The sequence below is a fragment of the Theobroma cacao genome, chromosome 2 (assembly GCF_053813885.1).
Source record: "Theobroma cacao isolate CCN51 chromosome 2, ASM5381388v1, whole genome shotgun sequence".
Lineage (NCBI taxonomy): Eukaryota > Viridiplantae > Streptophyta > Magnoliopsida > Malvales > Malvaceae > Theobroma > Theobroma cacao.
Genome location: NC_142640.1, coordinates 6,925,420 through 6,946,710, shown reverse-complemented (window position 1 = coordinate 6,946,710; position 21,291 = coordinate 6,925,420). Strand labels below are relative to the sequence as shown.

The 21,291-nt window shown below is 36.7% G+C and overlaps 4 protein-coding genes and 1 pseudogene across 4 annotated transcripts; 3 read left to right on the top strand and 2 right to left on the bottom strand.

Moving 5' to 3' along the window:
* Window positions 1-1,093: 1,093 nt before the first annotated feature.
* Window positions 1,094-4,275, bottom strand: LOC18608249 (phytosulfokine receptor 1 pseudogene; annotated as a pseudogene).
* A 144-nt stretch (window positions 4,276-4,419) lies between these two features.
* On the bottom strand, window positions 4,420-7,882 carry DIT2.1 (dicarboxylate transport 2.1). Its single transcript, XM_007042833.3, has 4 exons — window positions 6,929-7,882; window positions 6,359-6,672; window positions 5,159-5,607; window positions 4,420-4,737 (listed from the first exon to the last, which is right to left on the bottom strand). Exons 1-4 carry the CDS (start codon window positions 7,838-7,840, stop codon window positions 4,622-4,624), a joined length of 1,791 nt encoding a protein of 596 aa, XP_007042895.3. The 5' UTR covers window positions 7,841-7,882; the 3' UTR covers window positions 4,420-4,621.
* A 3,346-nt stretch (window positions 7,883-11,228) lies between these two features.
* On the top strand, window positions 11,229-15,833 carry GCH (GTP cyclohydrolase II). Its single transcript, XM_007042830.3, has 7 exons — window positions 11,229-11,388; window positions 12,287-12,683; window positions 12,795-13,016; window positions 13,400-13,722; window positions 13,888-14,017; window positions 14,262-14,558; window positions 15,217-15,833. The coding sequence occupies exons 1-7, from the start codon at window positions 11,336-11,338 to the stop codon at window positions 15,478-15,480; spliced, it is 1,686 nt and encodes a 561-aa protein (XP_007042892.2). The 5' UTR covers window positions 11,229-11,335; the 3' UTR covers window positions 15,481-15,833.
* Window positions 15,834-16,308: 475 nt separating this feature from the next.
* AGP1 (arabinogalactan protein 1) lies at window positions 16,309-16,935 on the top strand. The gene has a single exon (XM_018115963.2). The coding sequence runs from the start codon at window positions 16,366-16,368 to the stop codon at window positions 16,738-16,740; it is 375 nt and encodes a 124-aa protein (XP_017971452.1). The 5' UTR covers window positions 16,309-16,365; the 3' UTR covers window positions 16,741-16,935.
* Window positions 16,936-17,959: 1,024 nt separating this feature from the next.
* LOC18608245 (uncharacterized) lies at window positions 17,960-18,637 on the top strand. The gene has a single exon (XM_018114862.2). The coding sequence runs from the start codon at window positions 18,101-18,103 to the stop codon at window positions 18,491-18,493; it is 393 nt and encodes a 130-aa protein (XP_017970351.1). The 5' UTR covers window positions 17,960-18,100; the 3' UTR covers window positions 18,494-18,637.
* The last annotated feature ends 2,654 nt before the right edge of the window (window positions 18,638-21,291 follow it).

Sequence of the window (21,291 nt, the reverse complement as noted above, 5' to 3'; positions counted from 1 at the left end):
CATTTTTAGAGAAGAAAACAACCTTGCTGGTGGACTTGTCAAAGCAACTATTATGCAACCGAGTAAATTCTCTGCAATGTTTTAATGCTTCGCCTGTCATTGACTTGACAATAATGATATACGATGGTTTGCAGTTCATTCCTACTTTTTCCTTATTTTTTAGTATGGAAGATGGATATTCATTTTGGGAAGTTTATTGTAAATCGCTTGTGCCCACTGTTCTGTTTTTTATCTATTTCATTTCTGCATGGACAAGTGGGCATGAATAGTTTCTGCCCCTTTGGTTTTTTCTTTTTTTTCCTGTGTTTTAGTGGCTGAACTGTGTTGCCATTTAGCACACTTGTACCGGGGGACTTGCTGCTTTTTCGTGGCTAAATTGCGTAGCCTATTAGGACTCTCTGTAACATGGGATTAGCAGCTGAAGGGATATTTCTCTACCCTCTCAGCATTTTTTCTGGCAACCCCCTTACCAGCTCTTTCAATGAAATGTTCTTGCCCTTTAAAAAAAAATTGGCAAAAAGATACTTGAGACCAGTCACGTAAAGAGGCTGAAAAGATTATCTCAAGTTATTAACTCACGAAGTGATCAGCAACACATTATAGTACATTATATTTACTATCATTACTCTCTCCTAACTAGTAATTAACAACCTTCGAGATGTTTTAAGATACATCAAAGCAGTAGTTCTTCAATAAATAAATCTTGTAGCAAATTCAGTGCTTCAGGTGCTTCGCCTCTTCCTTCTTTTTCAGGCTAAGATGGTTCTGGTTTAGTTTAGTTTTGTGATATTTTTCCTTTTCAATTTGCAAGATATGTACTAGAATTATACAATTTTAAAACTATGGTAGATAAAGAAGTCAGACCTTACAAACACCTTCCAAGCAACTTGTAAATAGCAGTTGCCGGTTTCAACTCCAAGAACTCACATGACGAGGCTCCATAGAAACGCTGGGTGTTCAAAAGCATTTGTCAAAGTGATTGCCCCTTGCATTACTTCTAGTGTTTCAGAGCTCCTCTCCTTATCACAAGAATCGTTTTACAGATCCCTTTAATAAATAATATAGAAAGAATTCTTTTAAAAACTTACAAGTATTTTAAACTTAACCAAGTAAAATCGTACTTTATTCCTTTGTAACCAACGAAAGAAAGGGTGTGCATAATCTACAGTCTACAACTTGAAAAAATATAAAGCAGACAGAAAAGAGGGCAACAGCCGATAGAGTCTAAAGAAGCAGAGAGATCACTCGCTTTTCTTCTAGCCATGGGGACTAGATTTACTTCTAGCTGGTATCAGTTTGTCTTGGATTCAGCACTCCAAACGGTGCCCCTCTTGGAACGATCCAACCGGACATAAAGCAGATGGTGACGGTGAGAAGAAAACCAGTCACAACTCCATATGCAAATTGAGAACCAAATATTATCATTTGTTCACCACGAGAAATGGTAGGAGCATGTTCAGGCTGACATGGTGTATAGATTCTACCACAAAGGCCATTGTTCCCTTCAAAGCTTGAATATGGGAAAGTCATGAACTGACCTCCTGCTGGGATTTCCCCATAAAGCTCATTATATGCAACACTGAACTTTGACAGAAAACTGAGCTGCACTATTGAATTAGGTATCTCTCCAGATAATTTGTTATGGGACAAATCCAAAATTTCCAAGTTTGTCATTCCTGACAGACTCTCTGGAATCGATCCTGAGAGGTGATTCTGATTGAGATTTAGAACATGTAGCCTTCTCAAAATCCCAAAAGTGGGCAAAATGGGTCCACTTAGAATATTGTAACTCAGGTCCATAGTTGGCGGAAAGCTCCAAATTTTGTTGTAACCAAAAGTTGCACCATCTGTAGCAGTCCTGAATAATGGAAAGCCCAGAGAAGGCCCTTCCAGTGAGATGTTCATGTCAATGAGACCCTCTAGTTCAGTTAAGCCTTTTGGTATCTCACCAGTGAAAGAATTATTTGACAAATCCACCTAAAAGAGATATTTGAACCCGTTGAACCACAAGGGAATAGATCCGCTCAAATGATTCCTCGACAGATCCAAGAACTGTAACACGTTGCAACCACGCAACCATAGTGGAAAGGAACCCCTTAGTTCACAATAGGCAATGCTGAGTACCTGGAGGCTTCTGAATTGCAAATTCACATCAGTGGGCATTTGCTCCTCCGGGAAGTTTTCACTAAGGATCAGAACAGTTAAGTTGTTGCAATATTGTAGAATCTTAAGGGTTGATGATAGATTGACAAGATTGGTCCTCGAGAGTATGAGGACTTTCAGGCTCTGGAGATTCTTAAATCTGTAAGGAACCTGACCCCGAAGGTTGTTGTGGCCAAGATGCAGCATGCTCAAGCTCTTGCAAGAGGACATGCTATGGGCGATTGGGCCATGGAAATTATTAGAACCAAGATGAAGGGACATGAGACGAGTCATCACAGAACAGTTGAGATTAATTGGACCATTCTGAGTGTTGTTGTGGAGGTCAAGCTTTATAAGAGATGGAGAGTTCACCATTGAGATGGGCAAAATTCCAGTGAATTTATTTGAACTGGCAGAGAACTGCTCAAGCTTTTGAAGCTTCCCAAAAACATCAGGAAGAACTCCCGTAAATGAATTAGAGGAGATGTCCAATTCAACAAGGTTAGACAGATTACCAATCCCGTCGCTTAGTGGCCCAGAAAAACTGTTCTTGTGAAGATGCAATACACTAAGATGTTGCAGCTGAAAGATACCCTTCGGTAAACTCCTAAAATTATTCCCAGCAAGAATGAGATTCTGCAAAGAGGTACAGTTTCCCAAAGCTGGTGAAACTTCCCCGAAGAAGTTGTTACTTGATAAATCAAGATACTGGATATGAGGTGAGGTTTTACAGAGATTTTTATCCATCGGACCAAAAAAACTATTCTTGGAAATGTCAACATACCGGATAGAGGATAAATGACTTTCTGCTGGGATTCTACCAACGAAATCATTGTCACTTAAGTCCAGGACCTCCAGGTTCTGCACGTGAAACAGCTTGGTTGGAAGGGAACCACGTAGCAGATTATGAGAAAGGTTCAGAATTCTCAGTTGATGTAAACCTGCCAAGGAATCACAGATTTTTCCAGACAGTTTGTTGCTCCCAAGTTCTAAACTGACCACTCTTTGGCTTAGTGCAGTAGAATTGTCACAAGTGACACCAGTCCAAGTGCAGCAATCAGAAGTAGAGTTACTCCATCCAACAATATCTGATTCTAGACAGCTAGAAAAGCCATTTAGGGCTATCAAATCATTCAAGTTGCATGTTAATTCTTGAGATCTCAAGATCCAAGAGTGGAAACTGAAGACTAATAAGATTAAGAGCAAACAGAGGTTTGCGGAAGACATAGTGATTGAGTGTACCCGGGGGTGAACGTGAGGGTAGATAGCATAGCAGTTGAAGTAATTAAATCAAATAGTTTATTTTTCTTTTGTCCTGACGGAAAATATCTAACCACTAAAACGGCAGAGTCAACTAAGTGACTAATAACCCTGCATCCTTGCTTGTTTCCTCTTGACTTATTGATCAATTATTTTTCAGAAAACGATCCTATGGACAGGGATTTGTATCACTTCTACCACTCAGCCATTGGGATATAGAATTCAGAAATGAGTAAACTAGAGAAAACATTCTGGCATTTTTATATCTCTGCCATCCAACCATTGACAAAAGCTGTTAGATGGGCCACAGTTTGTTGACTGTTGATAAGTTGTACCAGAGAAAATATCCAGGGTCTTTTTCTCTATTTATGTAAAAATACCGACTGGGGGTAATGCTACAATGCCATTACAAAGAAGTAGGTCTGATTATACTGTATCTAACCATAAGCATTAAATCATTTTGGTAAAATATTAAAAGTCATCCTTTAGTAGCACAGCATAGTGTACATGCGATGGCAAAACTTGTTTCCAATCAGAATACAGTCTTAAACATTACACTATCCTCATTTTATAAATCGGTTTTTATTGCATTTCTTCATGTATTACATACTTTTGTCTGCAAAAGAAAGGAGAAAATCTAAAACCAGCTGGACCTGACACTTGTTTTTTCCGTGAACTCATCCAAATTATCTCATCTCATTAATTTGGCTGGCGCTCTGATATTTTTTCTTTTTCCATTTTTGAGGGTTTTCTACCCGTCTTCCCCTTCTTTTTTTCTATCTCGATGTTTTCAAACCTAAAATAATTTTCCAGGTAAATGGTCACTTTTGTTTTCTAAAATTCTTACATGGCAATAGACCAGCAATTTTTTCACTGTCAAGCTTGGAGTTCGCCAAGATCAACAAAACTGGGCAGATTTTATAGCAGAACAGGGAACTGTTAAAAGTTTGCATCTCAAGTAACAGAAACAAAGAAGATATGAAAGAACAGAAGTGATGGATTAAAAAGAAAAACAGATGCCTCTAAAAAAATAAATCATATTTGAATAAGCTACGTAAACCAGCTGAAATGTTAATAAACTGTTAAAACATAGAAAGAGACGACAAAAAAAAGCCAAAGCTGTATCTATGAAAATTTTCTTTGAAGAAAATTGAGCTCAAATTTTCCCCAAAATATGGCTTCTTACAACAGGGAAGATGACACTCACAGGGTAAATTAATCAGAAAAGGCCCAAAAATTTCCACCAGAAAGTTCCAACAACACCCCATATGATGGCATTAATAGATGCCATTACAAAACCCATTTTGAATACGTCAGGCAGGTCTACATATCCAGCTGTAAATAAAACCAAAAGAACTCATCAGTAACCCAAGCAAATCTTTAACTAAAGAACACTATTAAGATATTTTCCTGGATGAATTGCAAATGCTTTTCAAAGAAATTCACTATTCTTGTCTATAGGAAAAAGGAGGAACAAGGAAATTTGATGGGAATTTCAGAATGATCTCTTGCCAAATGGCTATTGTAAGTATCCGAGTTATTCTCTTGTTTTTCCTACCTCATCAACCCAAGGCATGGACATGTACACACCCACACAAGGAAGCTAGGTAAATTTAGCAGTAGTAATTGCAGACAAAAGCAGGCTTTGTGGTTGTGTGCAAAGGCATGATGCTCATATGCATGTGTACACAAATGCATGAAAGAGAGAGAGAGACTACATAGTCCATAGAAAGTTAGTGCAGAAACAGAAACGCACCTCCATAGTAGACAGCAGCCTGACCACTGCTATAATGTGTTATGGCACCAAAAAGATTTGTGTTGTAAGCTAGAGCCAGCGCTGCTAATACACCAGGCACTCCAGCCGCCAAGTGCATAGCAAGAAATGCAGAATATAGTGCTCCCACATGACCAGTTTGACTTGCAAATAGGTAGTGGATGAAAAAGTAGGATGCCTGAAGAACACCAAATGCAGCCAGCCAGCTCAAAGAAAGAGATTGAAGGATCTTAGCTACACAACCAGACATCCAGCTCACTATTCCGAGATTTGTTAATTGGCCTGCCATGCCTACTAAAACAGCAAACCAAGCCAATGTATCCCATGCCGATTTTTCGCTTAAGCAGTCATCCCAGTCAAGCACTCCTAACAAAAGGAGTATTGACAAACCAATCATTGCAGCCACAACACTCGGAATACCAAGAGTCTCTCTGTGTATGGTTCAGGAAATATCAACAGATCAGCAAAGTAATAAATTTGCTTGCTCTAAAGCAAACACCAAACCACAAAAATCATAAATTCAAACTTGCAGCTTTTGTATTGAATGGATATTGTCCTTCAATGGTGAGAACAATGGTTCAAGGATTAGAGCAATACACATCAAGTCTAATCTAAGAATCTAATTCGTGCTGGAGAAAACCAAAACCGGCAGAAAGTTTTATATTGCCTTAAACTATTGGAGGGCAATATAGTATGCAGCGTTTAGAAAGAATGACTTTCCAGTTTCAAATATTTAATGGCACTGATACAAAATGCCTGCTGCTAGCAGAACTGGTATTTTTGGTTGATGTTTAACCCGAAGAAAGTTTTATATTGCCTTAAACTGATTGACTTTTAACTTAGTTGATGCATCTACAACTACCTCCACCTATTTTTGGTGTCTTGGTGTCCTGGTTTTATAATCAACATGTCATATGTGTGATAAAATATTTCAATTCATAATAAGCATCAAAAGTAATAGATGTTATCATCATTATGATATTCACATGACAGTAGAATCTCACAGGGGCACAACTTCTCATAAAGGAAGGGTAACAAGTAAATGGAGTCGAGGAATATATAGGTCTTCCAATAGATACGCATACACAAATTTTGTCTATACACAACCGTTAGATGTGAAGAAATAAATTTCTCAGCTCAAATCCAAATAAACTTGAATCGGTATGATGAGATGCCACTTACCCACAGACCCACAGAGTAACTGCAAAAAGCATCGTTGCAACCATGATCCATTCATTTCTTGTGACAGGGCCCATGTTCTCTAGTTTCTTTGCAGCCATTGCCGGGGCATCCGGCGTATCTTTGATTTCGGGAGGATAAAGGTTGTATAAAATAAGCGGAGTAGCCAGTAGAGAAACAAGTGCTGGTAAACTGGCAGCCTTAAACCAAGAAACCCAAGGATTTGAAATAATAATTCCAAGCTCCTCAGCTAGTTTGAGGCACAGCAAATTTTGCGCTGCAGCAGTCAGGAAAAGAGCACTAGAGTTGCCAGTACACTGTCATACATGATCCACGTGTAATGCATGAGTCAGAGGTACTAATGCACGAAAAACATAATCATGGGCTCAAATAGAACAGAGAAATTACTTAATTATAACTCGAAAATCCAAATTAATCTAAAAACAAAAGCCTTCTTGCACAAGTTAACAGTCTAAAACTAACTATCCCCACCCGTAAATTAAAATTACCAATTAAGAAAGATAAATGGATAAAGTAGGTGATCATCACTAATAAACTAGAAATAACACGAACCTGAAACTGTGATTGAATTAAATAACTCCCAAGCTTCCGAGATGATGAATCCCCAGGCCGACTCCCAGCAGACAGAGACAACGATTTAATAATAGGCAAGAAAACCCCACCAGCTCTAGCAGTCGTACTAGGCATCGCCGGCGCGATCAAGGCCTCACTTAAAGTCAGCCCATAAGACAATCCCAAAGTGCTTTTTCCCAAGCATTTTACGAAATAGGTAGCGATCCTATCCCCAAGCCCCGTCTTAACGAACCCACGAGCGAAGAAGAAAGAAATGACAATCAACCAAATGACTTCGTTGGTGAAGGCACTGAAGGCGGTCGTAAACGGCAGCGTTCTGGTCACGATAGAAGTTGTGAGGCCTAAAAAAGCCCATGCTCCGACGGGTAAGGGACTCAAGACGAGACCGGCGATCGTGGACAAAAAGATGGCGAGGAGCTGCCAGGCTTGCGGGGTTACGTCGACGGGTTTGGGGACGAGGAAACGGACAATGAGGCCAATGGAAATTGAGACAAAGAAAGGGAGGAGTTTGGCTCCTTGAGGAGGGGATGGGGTTGTGGTTTCAGGGTGTGGGGAGTTGTCGTTTTGAGAATTGGAGCAGATAAGGGAAAGTAGGGGCTTGGGTTGTTTGGAAAGTGGGGAAAATAAGAGGGGCTTGAGAGGGGATCGGAGGGTGGGGAATGAAGAGGAAGGGAAAATGGATGGGTGGGATGACTTGGAGATGGGTTTAGAGCGGAGGTGGAGGGAAGTGCGGGAGGAAATGGAGAAGGAAGTGGTTGTGGCGGTGGAGAAGGAGTGGAGGGCTAAGCTCTCCATTGTCTGGATGGAGAGAAAAGAGAAAAAAAAAAAAAAAGGAAAAGAAGAGAGAGAGAGGAAGAAGAAATGGACAAGGGAAGGGAGGAGCGTGACCATTTGATGTAAGGAACGGAAATCCCAAAGACAGCGGTGAAGCTGAAACTGGTGATTGGTGGTGAACCGGGTCGGGTTTGTCTTGGTCTGACGGATGGAAATTTTTCTTTTTTTTTTTTTTTGTTTTTCTCTTAGGTTCCATATTTGAGGCTCTGTTTGTTTAGAGGGAACCTTTTCGTAAATAAAACTAGAGTGGTGCCCCGCTTTGCGTGGGTGTTGATTTTTTTATTAAAAGTAATTTTAAATTATATAATATTATAAATAAAAATAATAAAAAATGATTTTAAATTTAAAAATATTTATAAATAATAGTAATAATAATAAATTAAAGATAATTTTTTAAAATTTTTAATATTTTAAAAATATATTTTATGTCTTACTAAGTAAAATTTTTTATTTAAGTAAATTTTTTTAAAAAAAAATAATTTTTTATATCTTAATATATGCTAATGTTGATATAATTATATTTTATTAATTACATGATTCTAATAGTAAAATAAAATTTATGTTGAGAAAATATAATATTTATAAAGTAATCATTGATAAGTTACATAATTTATACAATAAAATTATTAATATAAAATAAATTTTTTTTAAAGTTAAAATAAAATAAATATTAATTACACTTATTAAAATTTTATTATTTTTAATGATAAAATTTTCTAAATTAGCTTCAATTTTAATTACTACTTTCTTATCTTATGTTTTTATAATTATTTAGAATTAATTCACCCTGAAAATAGTTTTGAGATCCTTCAATAATTTTGATAAGTTATTATTACCTTTATTCAGTTAATTGTTTATTTTTTATTATTTATCAAAAAAATTGTTTTACTTTTTATTCTTATCCTATTTTTATAAATTTAATTCATATATAAAAAAATAAATTAACTAAACCTGGGTTGGACTTGGATGAATCCAACCCACTTCTTTTTTTTTTTTTATCCTTCATAAATGATTTTAATTTTAACCTAACCCTAATTGCCAACACTTTCTCTTTTCGTCATTTTTTCTCTCTTCTTCTTCCACTGGCAGCAGCCAACCCCTTTCTCCATCACTCAATCCCCGGCGTCGTCGCCCTTGTTGGACTAAGCCTTTCCGACAGCAGCTCCCTCTTTCTTTCCCTTTCCTCTTTTCTTCTCTTCCCCTTCCTTCTGCCGCCAGTTTCCTCTTTATCTAAAAAAGCCTAGCCACCGTTCTCCTCCTGGGTTTTCTTTTAGAAGTCCTGCCACAAATTTAAAACCCCATTTAAAACTCCTGTCCTCAAAGTTGGGCGTGGGCACCCTTTAAGAGCATTCTTCATTGTTTTTGTTTGACTCATTCAGTGATAATTTGTTTTTTTTAATCACGTTGTAAGGTGCCACGTGCTAAAATAAGAAAACTGAAACGTGGCAAACTGAGGAAGCCCCAAAAGGGGCTTCCTTTTACTTATGTTATAGATTTGTGGTACACTACATGGCTTCACCATCAAAAAATAATTTTCTTAGAAAGCCGCACATGTTTAGTTTTGCTTCCATTCCTTTGTCCTGTCCCTGTGGTCTGAAAATAATAAAAATTATTATAGTATTTGTTCGTCTATGGCCCAAATAATATAACCCATCCTCCTATATTTGCAATTGCATTCGGCATTGGGCTCTCTCGTTAAATTTGGACATTGGTTTAAGATCTGCTAGCTTCATGGCCCAATGAAATAAGCCACCCACATATCAACAAGGGATTCATATCTATGACTATGAATAGAGAATAGAGATGAAAATGATCTCCTCTCAGCTCATGGCTGGCATCATTATCCATATCCCCACGGCTTCTGACTTTTAAAGGCATTGCCTTTGCCTCAACCACTTACGTAGGTTAATTGAAAAGACTTTTAAAAACTTTATTGCAAATCCTAAACTCCACGGATTGCCATTCAAGACCATTGGGTCAACGCTTTTGAAGAGAAAAAAAAACGTGGTCAAAGTCAAGGAAAATGGTGCGACGGCTGCATGGAATTCGGAAACTAAAAAACGGGAAAACAGTTGAGGCTTAGGCAGCTTCAGAGAAGAAGCTTAAAGAAAGAAAGAAAGAGGCTAACAGCCAGCCGCCCTCCCTCGGCTTATGTTACAAAAAAACTTCAACATTCAATGTATAGAAAAACAGAGACAGAGAGAGAGAGAGAGATGCGGACGCAATTGCAAACAAATCCTTTATTATTTTTTGTAAATAAAACAAGTTGGTGGGTTGGAGGTGGGGCATGCTCCTCATTCTCCGCGATTCCTAGCCCATCGTTTCTCTCCGCATTCCATCACCCTTTCGAGTACCCAGCTGCATCACCCGCTTCTCTTTAGTTTTTATTACATATGCATTCCAATAATATCCTTTAATTTGCCATTAACATTCACACTGTCTCCTCCACCCAATTTTGGCTAATTTTACCACTCCAAAACATAAAATCTTGGGAAAATAAACAAGGAACTGAGATGAATCACATGCCCGTCTGTCTTTTGTCTGCTCATGATTGAATTGGACCATACTGCCATGTAAACCTCGACAGCCCCCCTCTTTCTTTTCTTTTTTATTTTTTTTAGTTTTTATCTAATTTTTATATTAATATGTTTTTTTTCAAACGTATTAAATAAACTTTAAAAAGATTTGAATTTAACATTTACAATTTGAAAGAGAATTTAATTACAACTTTTAATATTACATTATTATGCATTTATGAATATAGCATTATTATTAGTTAACAAGTAATTATGAGTAAATGTTATATATATATATATATATATATAACGTTACAATTGGTCTAAACCCCAAAACTTAAAAGATACAAGAGAAAAGGGTAATTAGCCTTTTTCTAATCCTATAACACTGAAAACCCATTTCTTAACCCCTTAATTTGAAACTTTTAGACTCAATTTCCTATTTTATGCTGTAGGTATCAAGAGGGAAATAAAAAGAAAAAAAAAAAGGCATTTGTAATAACACCAATATATTTAATGATTCCGTTTCTAGTTTTTAGATAAAAATAGTACATGTTCATTTGTAAAAAGAAAAAAGAAAAAGCATTTTCCTCATTTTTTATTTAAAACATTATCTAATAACTAAATGACATATTAAGTAAATAAACCTATTATTATATATTTTTGCCAAATCATTTTTTTTCTTGCAGATGATATTAGAATAGATAATGAAAAGGACACATCTCATCTTATATATTATAAATAAATAGAAATCAAATGTACAAAACCTTAATTATTTACGAAAATAACGTAATGCCACCCTGTCAACCAGTCGAACAAACCAACCAAACCAACTTTCCGCTAGCTCACCCGCGGGTGACAGGTCATCTAGACAACTTCAATTCGCCGCTGCTTCTTAATTCACTTTCCGCTTCTTCCATTTGGCTTCCTCCTCCTATGACTATAAATATAATATAGACGTAAGAATAAGAGAAAAGCCCATTACAATTACAAGATAAAAAACCCCCTTAGATTATAGCTTCTCCTCAGGCTGCTCATGGCTTCTCTCAACGTTTCTTCTCCTTCAACGGCGGCACTTTCTCGACCTCAGTAAGCTCTCTTCTTTTTTTCTTTAATGGCGATTTGCTCGGATTAAATTCTTACCTTATGAATTCTTCCTTTCAAGTGACCAACCGTTTTGGGTTTTTTGTTTTTATTGGGTTACCTTTGTTATTTCATTGGTTCCAATGTGATTTGCTTCTTTTTGTTATTTGGTTTTCTAAAGAAATTTCGATGGTTTAATGGTCAATGGTTCCGTTTCGATCTTATATACACGCTGTGATTAATTTTGAATTTGTCTTTGGTTTTTGTTTAAACAACCCAAAGTTTCTATCAACCGGTTGTTGTCGGATATTGCTAACTATGAACTCAAGCCTCAGCCATTTTGACGAAAAGCTCCTGTCTTTGCATCAAAAATTCGCCTTGGCTGGAAAGAAATATGGCGATTTTCTTTGCTATTTCTTTAAATGCTGAAATTTCCTTGTATCTTGTTGATAAGAAACGGGTAGAAGAATAAAAGGTCCAACTTTAGCTAGTATAATCAATATACGGCCTGTACAGGACTTGTATGAGTATAAACTTTTCAGATAGAACAGTTTGTGTAGCTATTTCAGATTTGATTAGTTTGATAAACAGTCGTCATAACATTATACTTAATTTTTCTATTTTGTTTCTAAGATACTAAGTTTGCTTGATTTCTGCCTAAAGTTACTAAGTTAGATTTGGCTACAAGCATTTGCTTTTGTCCTTCCAAATTTTTTATATTTAAGATTTTATTCATGGTCAATTTAAATGTCTGAGTTTTTCCTAAGAAATGATCAGGGAGATTTTGTACAGACAGATGCCTACTGACTGAAATAGAATGCCTTATACAGAGTTCTAGTGCAATCTTTAAAACTATCAGTTATTTGATTGTATGAAATTCTTACTGGCCTTTCTTTCGGTGTAGGGCATCCAAAAGCTTCAAATTATTTAACGGTTTACACAGCACAAATCTATTCTCTGCAAATGGGTACATGGCTGATTTGGCCTTTAGACAGTCAGGCAGCAGATCATCCTTTGTTATCAAGAATGTTGGCAAAAGTAGAGCTGCACTCATATCTGGAGAAGGTGACCTCCTGTCCTATTCGAATGGCAATGGTGCTTCCACAAACGGTACTCTCTTCAGTGATAAATCAGTTGGGATTGAAGAGCAACAAGATGCAGTAGCATTTGGAACACTTTCAGCAGATACCGCTCCCACAAGTAATGGTTTTCCCATCGATAATGATGAGTTTGATTTGGATAGCCCCACTGAAGGTTTTGCTTCAGTCCCTGAGGCTATTGAGGACATTCGCCGGGGCAAGGTTAGTTTTTTCCTTGGGATGCTTTTTTTCCTATGAGCTGGTAACACTTGTATGTCGTTTATTGTTCTGCATGTTAATCAATTTTCTTTGCTAATCTGAACTAATGTGCAGATGGTAGTGGTCGTAGATGATGAGGACAGAGAAAATGAAGGAGATCTTATAATGGCAGCTCAGTTGGCGACACCTGAAGCTATGGCCTTTATTGTGAAGCATGGAACTGGGATAGTTTGTGTGAGCATGCAAGAGGAGGATCTGGAGAGGTTGCAGCTTCCTTTGATGGTGAACCAAAGGGAAAATGAGGAGAAACTCCGCACTGCATTCACAGTTACAGTGGTACTTATTTTGTCTGATATCCATAAATTTGAGTCATGAATAATTTCATTTATCCCATGATTCTAAGTTAAGTTGTATATTTAATTGTTTTATTGTTCAATTGCATTTACTGTACAATAACATATTTGAAAATTATAACCACCTACTGGAGGTTGAATCTGAATGCTGAAAATGTTAATGCCTGGAAGATAGTGATGATTGTGATTGCCTATAACTTTTGATAAGCTCAAATTACCATTTTGGATAAATCTTTTTATGATACGTAGAACAAAAAATTATTAAGGGTTAATTGATTTCCGTTATAGAAGGATGGCTTCTGTAGTATCTAGTTTGATACTTCCAATGGTTCTCAACTTTTTTTGTTGCATGAAAACCAATTTCAGGATGCAAAACATGGTACTACAACTGGGGTGTCAGCTCATGATAGGGCAACAACAGTATTGGCCCTCGCTTCTAAAGATTCCAAACCTGAGGATTTCAACCGCCCTGGTCACATTTTCCCACTGAAGTACAGGGAAGGTGGTGTTCTGAAAAGAGCTGGGCATACCGAAGCTTCTGCTGATCTTGCGATGCTAGCTGGACTGGACCCTGTTGCAGTTCTCTGCGAGGTTGTGGATGATGATGGATCCATGGCTAGATTACCAAAGCTTCGTCAATTTGCTGAGCGTGAGAACTTGAAAATAATATCCATTGCTGATTTAATCAGGTAAATTAATAAATATGATAGAGCTTTGCTTTCCACTTATCTTACATGAATCCTACAGTTAAGTTGTCCAATTTAATTCTTGCCAAAACTATTGTTAATTGTATCTGGCATCTTTTAAAGAAGATAAAGTAAAGGACTATTTCTAATACTGCTTATGATTGGCAGGTATAGGAGAAAAAGGGATAAATTAATTGATCGTGCTGGTGCTGCACGGATACCCACTATGTGGGGGCCATTTACGGCCTATTGTTACAGGTCAATCTTAGATGGGATTGAGCATATAGCAATGGTTAAGGTAAGGATATAGCCATATTGTTATAGCTTGTTTCACCCTCCTATATATATCTGAGTACCTCAGCATCCATATGGATCTTACATAAAAATTTTTCCTATGCTCAATCAAGTAAAATATGTTTCAATATACTGCACACTTGTATTATTTTTTTTTTTTTTGCGTATATTCATTTAGACTTTAGGTTTTCTTGGATTAAGAACCTTCCCCAAAGAACATGGCATGATTCTTTCCATGGTGTACACAGGGTGAGATAGGAGATGGGCAAGATATTCTTGTGAGGGTGCACTCAGAATGCCTCACAGGAGACATATTTGGATCCGCTAGATGTGACTGTGGGAATCAGCTTGGCCTTGCAATGAAACAGATTGAGGCTGCTGGCAGGGGTGTGTTGGTATACCTTCGTGGGCATGAAGGCAGGGGCATTGGTTTGGGCCACAAACTTCGTGCCTATAATCTGCAGGATGCTGGTCGTGATACAGTAGAAGCAAATGTTGAGCTTGGGTTGCCTGTTGATTCAAGAGAATATGGCATTGGCGCACAGGTACTTCCCCATCAAAACCACACTAAATGAATATATCTAGCATAATTCAGTTGAATATGGTATATTTGTTTGTTGCTGTCTTCCTCTTTTTTGGATAAATATGGTTTTCATGATTTTCTAATTCTACTGTGCATCATTAGTATATTAGGTTAGCACCTGTGACATAATTTGTCCTAAAGTTTAGTCCTGTTACCTTTAATCAACCATAAAACAAAGAAAATTTTGAAATTAAAAAGCGGGTAAGTATATATTGATTTGATCATTGAATCTTTCTGAGGGTTCAGATTATTTCTAAAAGCAACGGGGAGCTTTGTGTAAGTTCTACTGGTTAAAAGTACTTGTGATGGAATCTTCATGTGTTGCATAGCTAATTAGAAATTAAAAAAAAAAAAGAATTCTTGGAAGTTGGAAATCAGCCTAGTAATAATACTCCACGCCGAAGTACTTAGGTAGGAATGATTTCTTTTCTTTTATTAGAACGTACATATGGAAGAGTGTTCGGTAGTAATAAATGGAAAGGATCAGAACCCTGGTCTAGGGCTTGCTAAAGGTTTTACTGCATGACTGGCACGTCTTGTTGTTTTCTTATGATAGATTTTACTTTCTTCTCACCTGTCAAAGAAGTTTGTGAAACTCAAAATATGATTCTTCCTTGCAGATACTTAGGGACTTGGGTGTGCGAACGATGAAACTGATGACAAACAATCCTGCAAAATACAGTGGACTCAAGGGTTATGGATTGGCGATTGTAGGCAGGGTTCCGCTACTAACTCCTATTACAAAGGAGAATAAGAGATACTTGGAGACCAAACGTGCGAAAATGGGACACGTATATGGCTTAGACTTTAATGGCCGTTTGAACAGCCTCATTATTGGTGGCAATGGTAACACCACTCCAGCGGATGCTGCAGCTGAATCCTAGGACCTGGTGCTTCCGGCTTGCTTTAGATGCTGGTAACTCCTTGCCGACATGATCCACTTAGTACAACTCGTATGATAATCGGAAGAAGACACCATCTCTGAACTTGGTTATAGATATAAAAGATTTATTCTTTAAAAATTCAATGTTTACCTTGGCATTGCTAAAAGTAAAAAATTTGTGCGGTTTCCTACCTAAAACGATACCCAAGGAAGAGCCCTCCATTCTTTTTCTCTGACCTGTGAATTAGGGACAAAACAACTTCATTCCTAGAATTTGGATTTGCTTGACCTTGTTGAGGTCATGTTGTAATTACGACTTTATACAATAAATAGATAATAAAAAACTTTTATATATTTGCATTTCTTTTTATATTTTCTCGTGTATTTACATGGACGAGTGAATTTTATTTTATTTTTTTGGATAAGATAATTAAAATGGTAACGGACTGGTATTTCCAAATCAGTGGTTCCAAGGTTACATTTCCCATCAGACTATAGTAGATCAGAAACCGCCAGATATTTCCAGTTCTCTACCGTTGCAAATATATAAAACATTTAACAAATATACAACAGTTCTGATTGCATCCGGATCCCAAATTGTTGACCCCACACCAACGTCCAAGATGCAAAGGACGACCTCGCTTTTTTATAGTCGTTATGAAGAACAAAATCAAAGTAGAAAAAGCGCCAAAGCAACCCCTGGCCCTTACCTTTCTTTTAAATTATTAAAGCAAAATGCCAAACGTTCGACTTCTTCGAGAGCCGTGCGAGAACCAATCCAACGGTTACTAATGAATTCTGATCTCTTTATATACCCTCATCTTCTCGTCTTCCTTGTAGGCTCAACTCGCTCCATTGTTTAATTTCCTCTTTGAATTCCAACGCAATGGCTCTCTCCCGTTTTCTCTCCTTAATTACAATGGCATTGCTGTTTTGCTCCGTGATAGCACAATCTCCAACGCCATCGCCTGCGTCGTCGCCGAAGAAATCCCCGTCGTCCAGTCCGACGCCAGTCTCTTCACCACCGACGGTGTCTGCACCGTCTCCATCGAAGACTCCGACAGCAACTGCACCATCTCCAGTAACTGTTTTATCACCTCCATCTTCTTCACCGTCTCCGGTTACCAGTCCCTCGTCGATTGCCGAGACTCCCGCCGAAGCTCCAGGACCATCGGAAAATAGTGCCGTTTTAAACTTGAATAGGTTTGGTGCCGCTGGATCTGTTGCGTTTGGACTGTTGACAGCCGTGATGATGGCGTAGGGAATATGAAGAGAAGATTACCCAGCTTTTTCCCCCCAAAATGAGAATTATATCATTTTATGTATTCCCTTAAAATTTATAAAATTGATTCTTTAATTTTAAATATACCATTATTGTTCACCACCTATATATGATTGTGTACTGTATTCATTTATTCCATGAGTTGAATTCTAGAACTAGTAATATTACCACAAACTTTTCCTTCTCTTTGTTTCATTGATAAAAAAAAAAAAAAAAACTGAAAAGTAGTAGTGGAGCACAAGTGATGAAACAAGTTAAGAAAATCAAAGGAGGTTGGTATATTAACAGCATTACGCAGGGAATGTGCCAACACTTCAGATTTTACTTTACCAGCCATAAAATTAAGAGCTTAACGCGGTTGGGTCACGCAAGGAAAGTGCCAACTAATGCTAATATTTATGGTAAAGAAAGCATTTTTTTAATTTTTGAATCTCAAAGATTTATGATTAAGTTCAACTAAGAATTAAGTTAGTAGCCAGCTAGGACGCGGAGAGACAAAAAGGAAAGCTTGCATCCTATTCCTCTACCTCTAAATGGGCTGTACTATTGCCAATTCATATACAAACACAAAAAGGGTTTTATTATTATTATTATTATTATTGTTATTTTTGATAAATCAGACTGACAAAGTTTAAACCTCAATCCATTGTGACACAAAGATTTTTATTATTTGATGTCTTATTTATCAATATTAAATTATGAAATCAAATTTTTGATCAAATGGTGTATAACACTAATCTAATTTTTGGTCAAATATTAATGATTATTACTAGTACCAAAATTTATCTACCTTTCTAGCTGTATGATGAGCAATTGGCCCGTGGGAAAAATGCTATAATTTGGGAACATGCCCTGTTGCTTTACTGGTGGACTACACAAACTCCTCATGTTTTCACATGATGACATGTTATGTTTCTTCAAACTTAGTGGTGTCCCCAACTCCCACAACGCATTCCCAAATCCCAATCTTCAAGGTAGATTTCCTCTACCGTCTGATCTCCCAATGCACCCGTTACACAAAGAATCCAACGGTTGACAGCGCTTCCCACCCTGTACATACCAAAGATCCAAATCAAACCGAAAACAACTGTACCTTAATGCTCACGCGTGAAACCAAATCAAAACCGACCTGGTGGCTGGTTGGACTGTTTCTCAGCAATCACCCAAAAACCGTGTTTTCGAAATTTCGTCCCAGTTGGCCACTCATTTCTGCCCCTGATCCCCCCCTTCTATAAATACGCTGTTCTTTTTCTCATGATTTTCGCATTGCACTCAAAACTTTCTACACTAATCTCTTTCTGGGTTTTCTCTTGTTTTGTTGCTTTTCAATTTCACTACGATGGCTAAGTCAACCATTTTTTGCTTCATGCTGATCGTTTTGTTGGTTTCTACCACGGCACAGTCCCCTGCATCTTCACCTTCGCCAACCTCATTGCCACCATCAACTTCTCCACCAGTCTTTGCTCCTGTTCCTTCTTCTCCCTCGCCTGTGGAGGAGCCACCGGTTTCTGCTCCTTCTCCGATGACGACTCCTCCAGTGGCTGCACCATCTCCCGCTAATGTTAACGTTCCTCCACAGCCTTCTGCCGCTGCTCCACCAAACCCTCCGTCCTCAATTTCCACTCCACCATCTGTGGCACCAGAGCCGTCGCACAACGGTGCCGCTTTGAACAGAATTGCTGGCTCAGGATATATTGTTTTTGGGCTGATCACTGCCGCTTTGATGATGTAGAGATTAGAGTGAAACACTGTGCTTCATTCTTTTATCAGTCGGATTTACATTTTTGTTTTTCTCTTTTATTTTTTGATTTTTTAAATACATAATACATGGAATTTTATGTTATTTATTTATATAATAAAAAAATTTTCCTTTTAATTTTTTCAATAATCAAAGGTATATGATATTTTTCAAGCGTTTCATATAATTTGTGGTGAATCAAATCGCTCCATAGCAAGCATCTCAGCATTACTTTGCACACAAACAAACAAAAATTCGCCAAAAGGCATTGCTAATAAAAATTAATTGAAGAGGCATTGATGCCCTCTTGTTTGATAGTAACAAGAAAGAAGAAAAGAGGGAAGAAGTAAGGGGTATGGCCGAGGGGGTTCATTATGTTAGGCCCAATAGCCAATGATATATTTCCTTCATTAAAACGAAAATCTAAAGTATTTCTGAATATAAATCGAGGGATTATTTTTAATTTCTCATGTTTAATAAAAAAAATTTCATAAATGAGTACATTTTATTTTTAAAAAATAAAAAACAAAGAAAAAAACTTAATATTTTAAAAATCCTTTTAACTATTTAAAAAAAATTTGTCACGACCCGATACTCCTTTCGAGCCCGTGACAACTGCCGCAAGGCTTAATATCAATATCTCATTTCCCTAGTGAGTAACCGTTGCCGAAAATCATGTTCTAGAAGATTTTAAGCTGTTTCCAACTCAAAACAAATAAAATAATAATTTTCGTCTCACAGGGGTATTTTAGTTATTTATTTTCAAAAATTTCGAAACCGGCTAAAATGTAATATACGAGTACAAAACATATAATTCATAATCAAAAGTGAGTTTTAAAGTCTAAAATCTTCATTTAAAACGAAATTTCGATTATTTGAATATAATAAAAAAATAAAAAAATGTTAATTAAAATATTTTATTTTTTTTATAAAATAATATTTTTAGAGTTATACGTAAATAATTTTTGTAGCATAAAAGTTAAATAAATTCATACATACTGTAATACAGTAAGCCAAAGTATTTAATTTAATTTACAATAATAAGTGGGCTCCCGAATAAACAAAAGTAAAGAGGACTATAAACCTACAGTTTGAAAAATAAAAACCCAACGGTAGTCCTCGATGAGATTAGCTATTTACAGTCTAATCTGAGCCTGAAATAGAGGGAAATGAGGGTGGTGAGATTATAAAATCTCAGTGAGTAAACAAATATTATTCAAAAGATCTAAAGTCCAAGTAAAATGAGACTATTAAAACATTTCATCCAAATAAGTTTTTCATAACATAAGTATTCATTTCATTTAAATAGTCAACATGGCTTATGAGTATTTTAAAAAAAAACTTGGTTCTTGCCAAAATCATTCTCTGAGATACCTTGGCCGAGGCATCTTACCGAGTCCGTCAAGGCTGTAAAAATTTCGTATACACGAAAACATATTTTTAGTTTGAAAAACACAGTCGTTCTTTGACGTTAGCGGAGTTCATCGTCACGAGGTGGTTCGACGTGACGTGGACTCTAACCATACCTTAGGAGATACCCTACGCGCCTCTCCGACCGAGGTACATATTTATATCCGGATTCTGTGCCCCTCTAATAGGCTGGTCCACAGAATTTGCTTACTGCAACAAGCTAAACCCACCATACAATAAAATTTTGACAGTATGACAGAGCTAATATTTTACTACCCAACCTGCAAAGGTAAAATAAAACAATTCATACAATTCATAAAACACAACCCAGCCAGTCATGCCAACACAATAACAATATAACATAAGCCATCAATTTTCAATCATAAGTTTACAGCATACCGATGGTCTCCAATTACTCTATTTTCAAAATCGTTATTTCGTTTTAAAACAATTTATAAAGTCTTTTCATTTAAACACATTTTGTTTACAAAACATAAAAATTTACCATTTGAACTCATTTTCATAAAATTCACCACAACTGAATAAAAATATACTTTAGATAATTAAAATGATGGTAAGGTTACTTATAATGTCTAGAGTGAGGATTTTCGAAATACTCAAACTACTGGTCTTTGGGTACAATTCCCTTGCCTTTATCGGAGGACTCACCACCTTGACACAGTACAAAATCGAGAAATTCACCACATTGGTACTAAATTGAAATTAAACTAATTTAGATTACTAATGCATGATATGGAATGCAAAATGTCCGATTAATCGCTTAAATGTAATATTCGACCTAAGTCACACTATACTCGGTCTAATTGGCTAAAGTCTCTCATTTAACTCCAAATCAATTCTTTTCACTTTCTACACTCCAATTATACCTAAATTACCTTAGTGACTGTGAATGAGATTCAATTTATCAGTCTCGGGTCCATAATCACACATGTCTATACATTAAGCAAAAATTCAGATTTTCACACCAAAATTTTCCATTTAATTTCTAGCCTCACCAAATATCAAATATCACCAAAATATCATGAAATATCATCAATTTCAAACTCAATATTCTCCCTAGAAAATTCGGCCTTTTATGGGTAATTGGAGAAAATGAATTTTTTTCTTGTTGTTTTGTTTCTAAATATGCTAAACTAACTAAAAACACTAACATAACTTAGAATCAAATCAATCCAACTTCATTCTCTCTCCATACCCATTTGGTCAGCCATGAATTCACCATGAAAATATGAAATTTAATCATGAAAAATAAGGAGAAATGCATGGGAAGGATAGATCACAAGTTAAAATCAAGAAATTTTATCTTTGATTACTTGATTCCTTGAAATCCCACACTTTTTCTTCAATTTTCCCACCTAGGT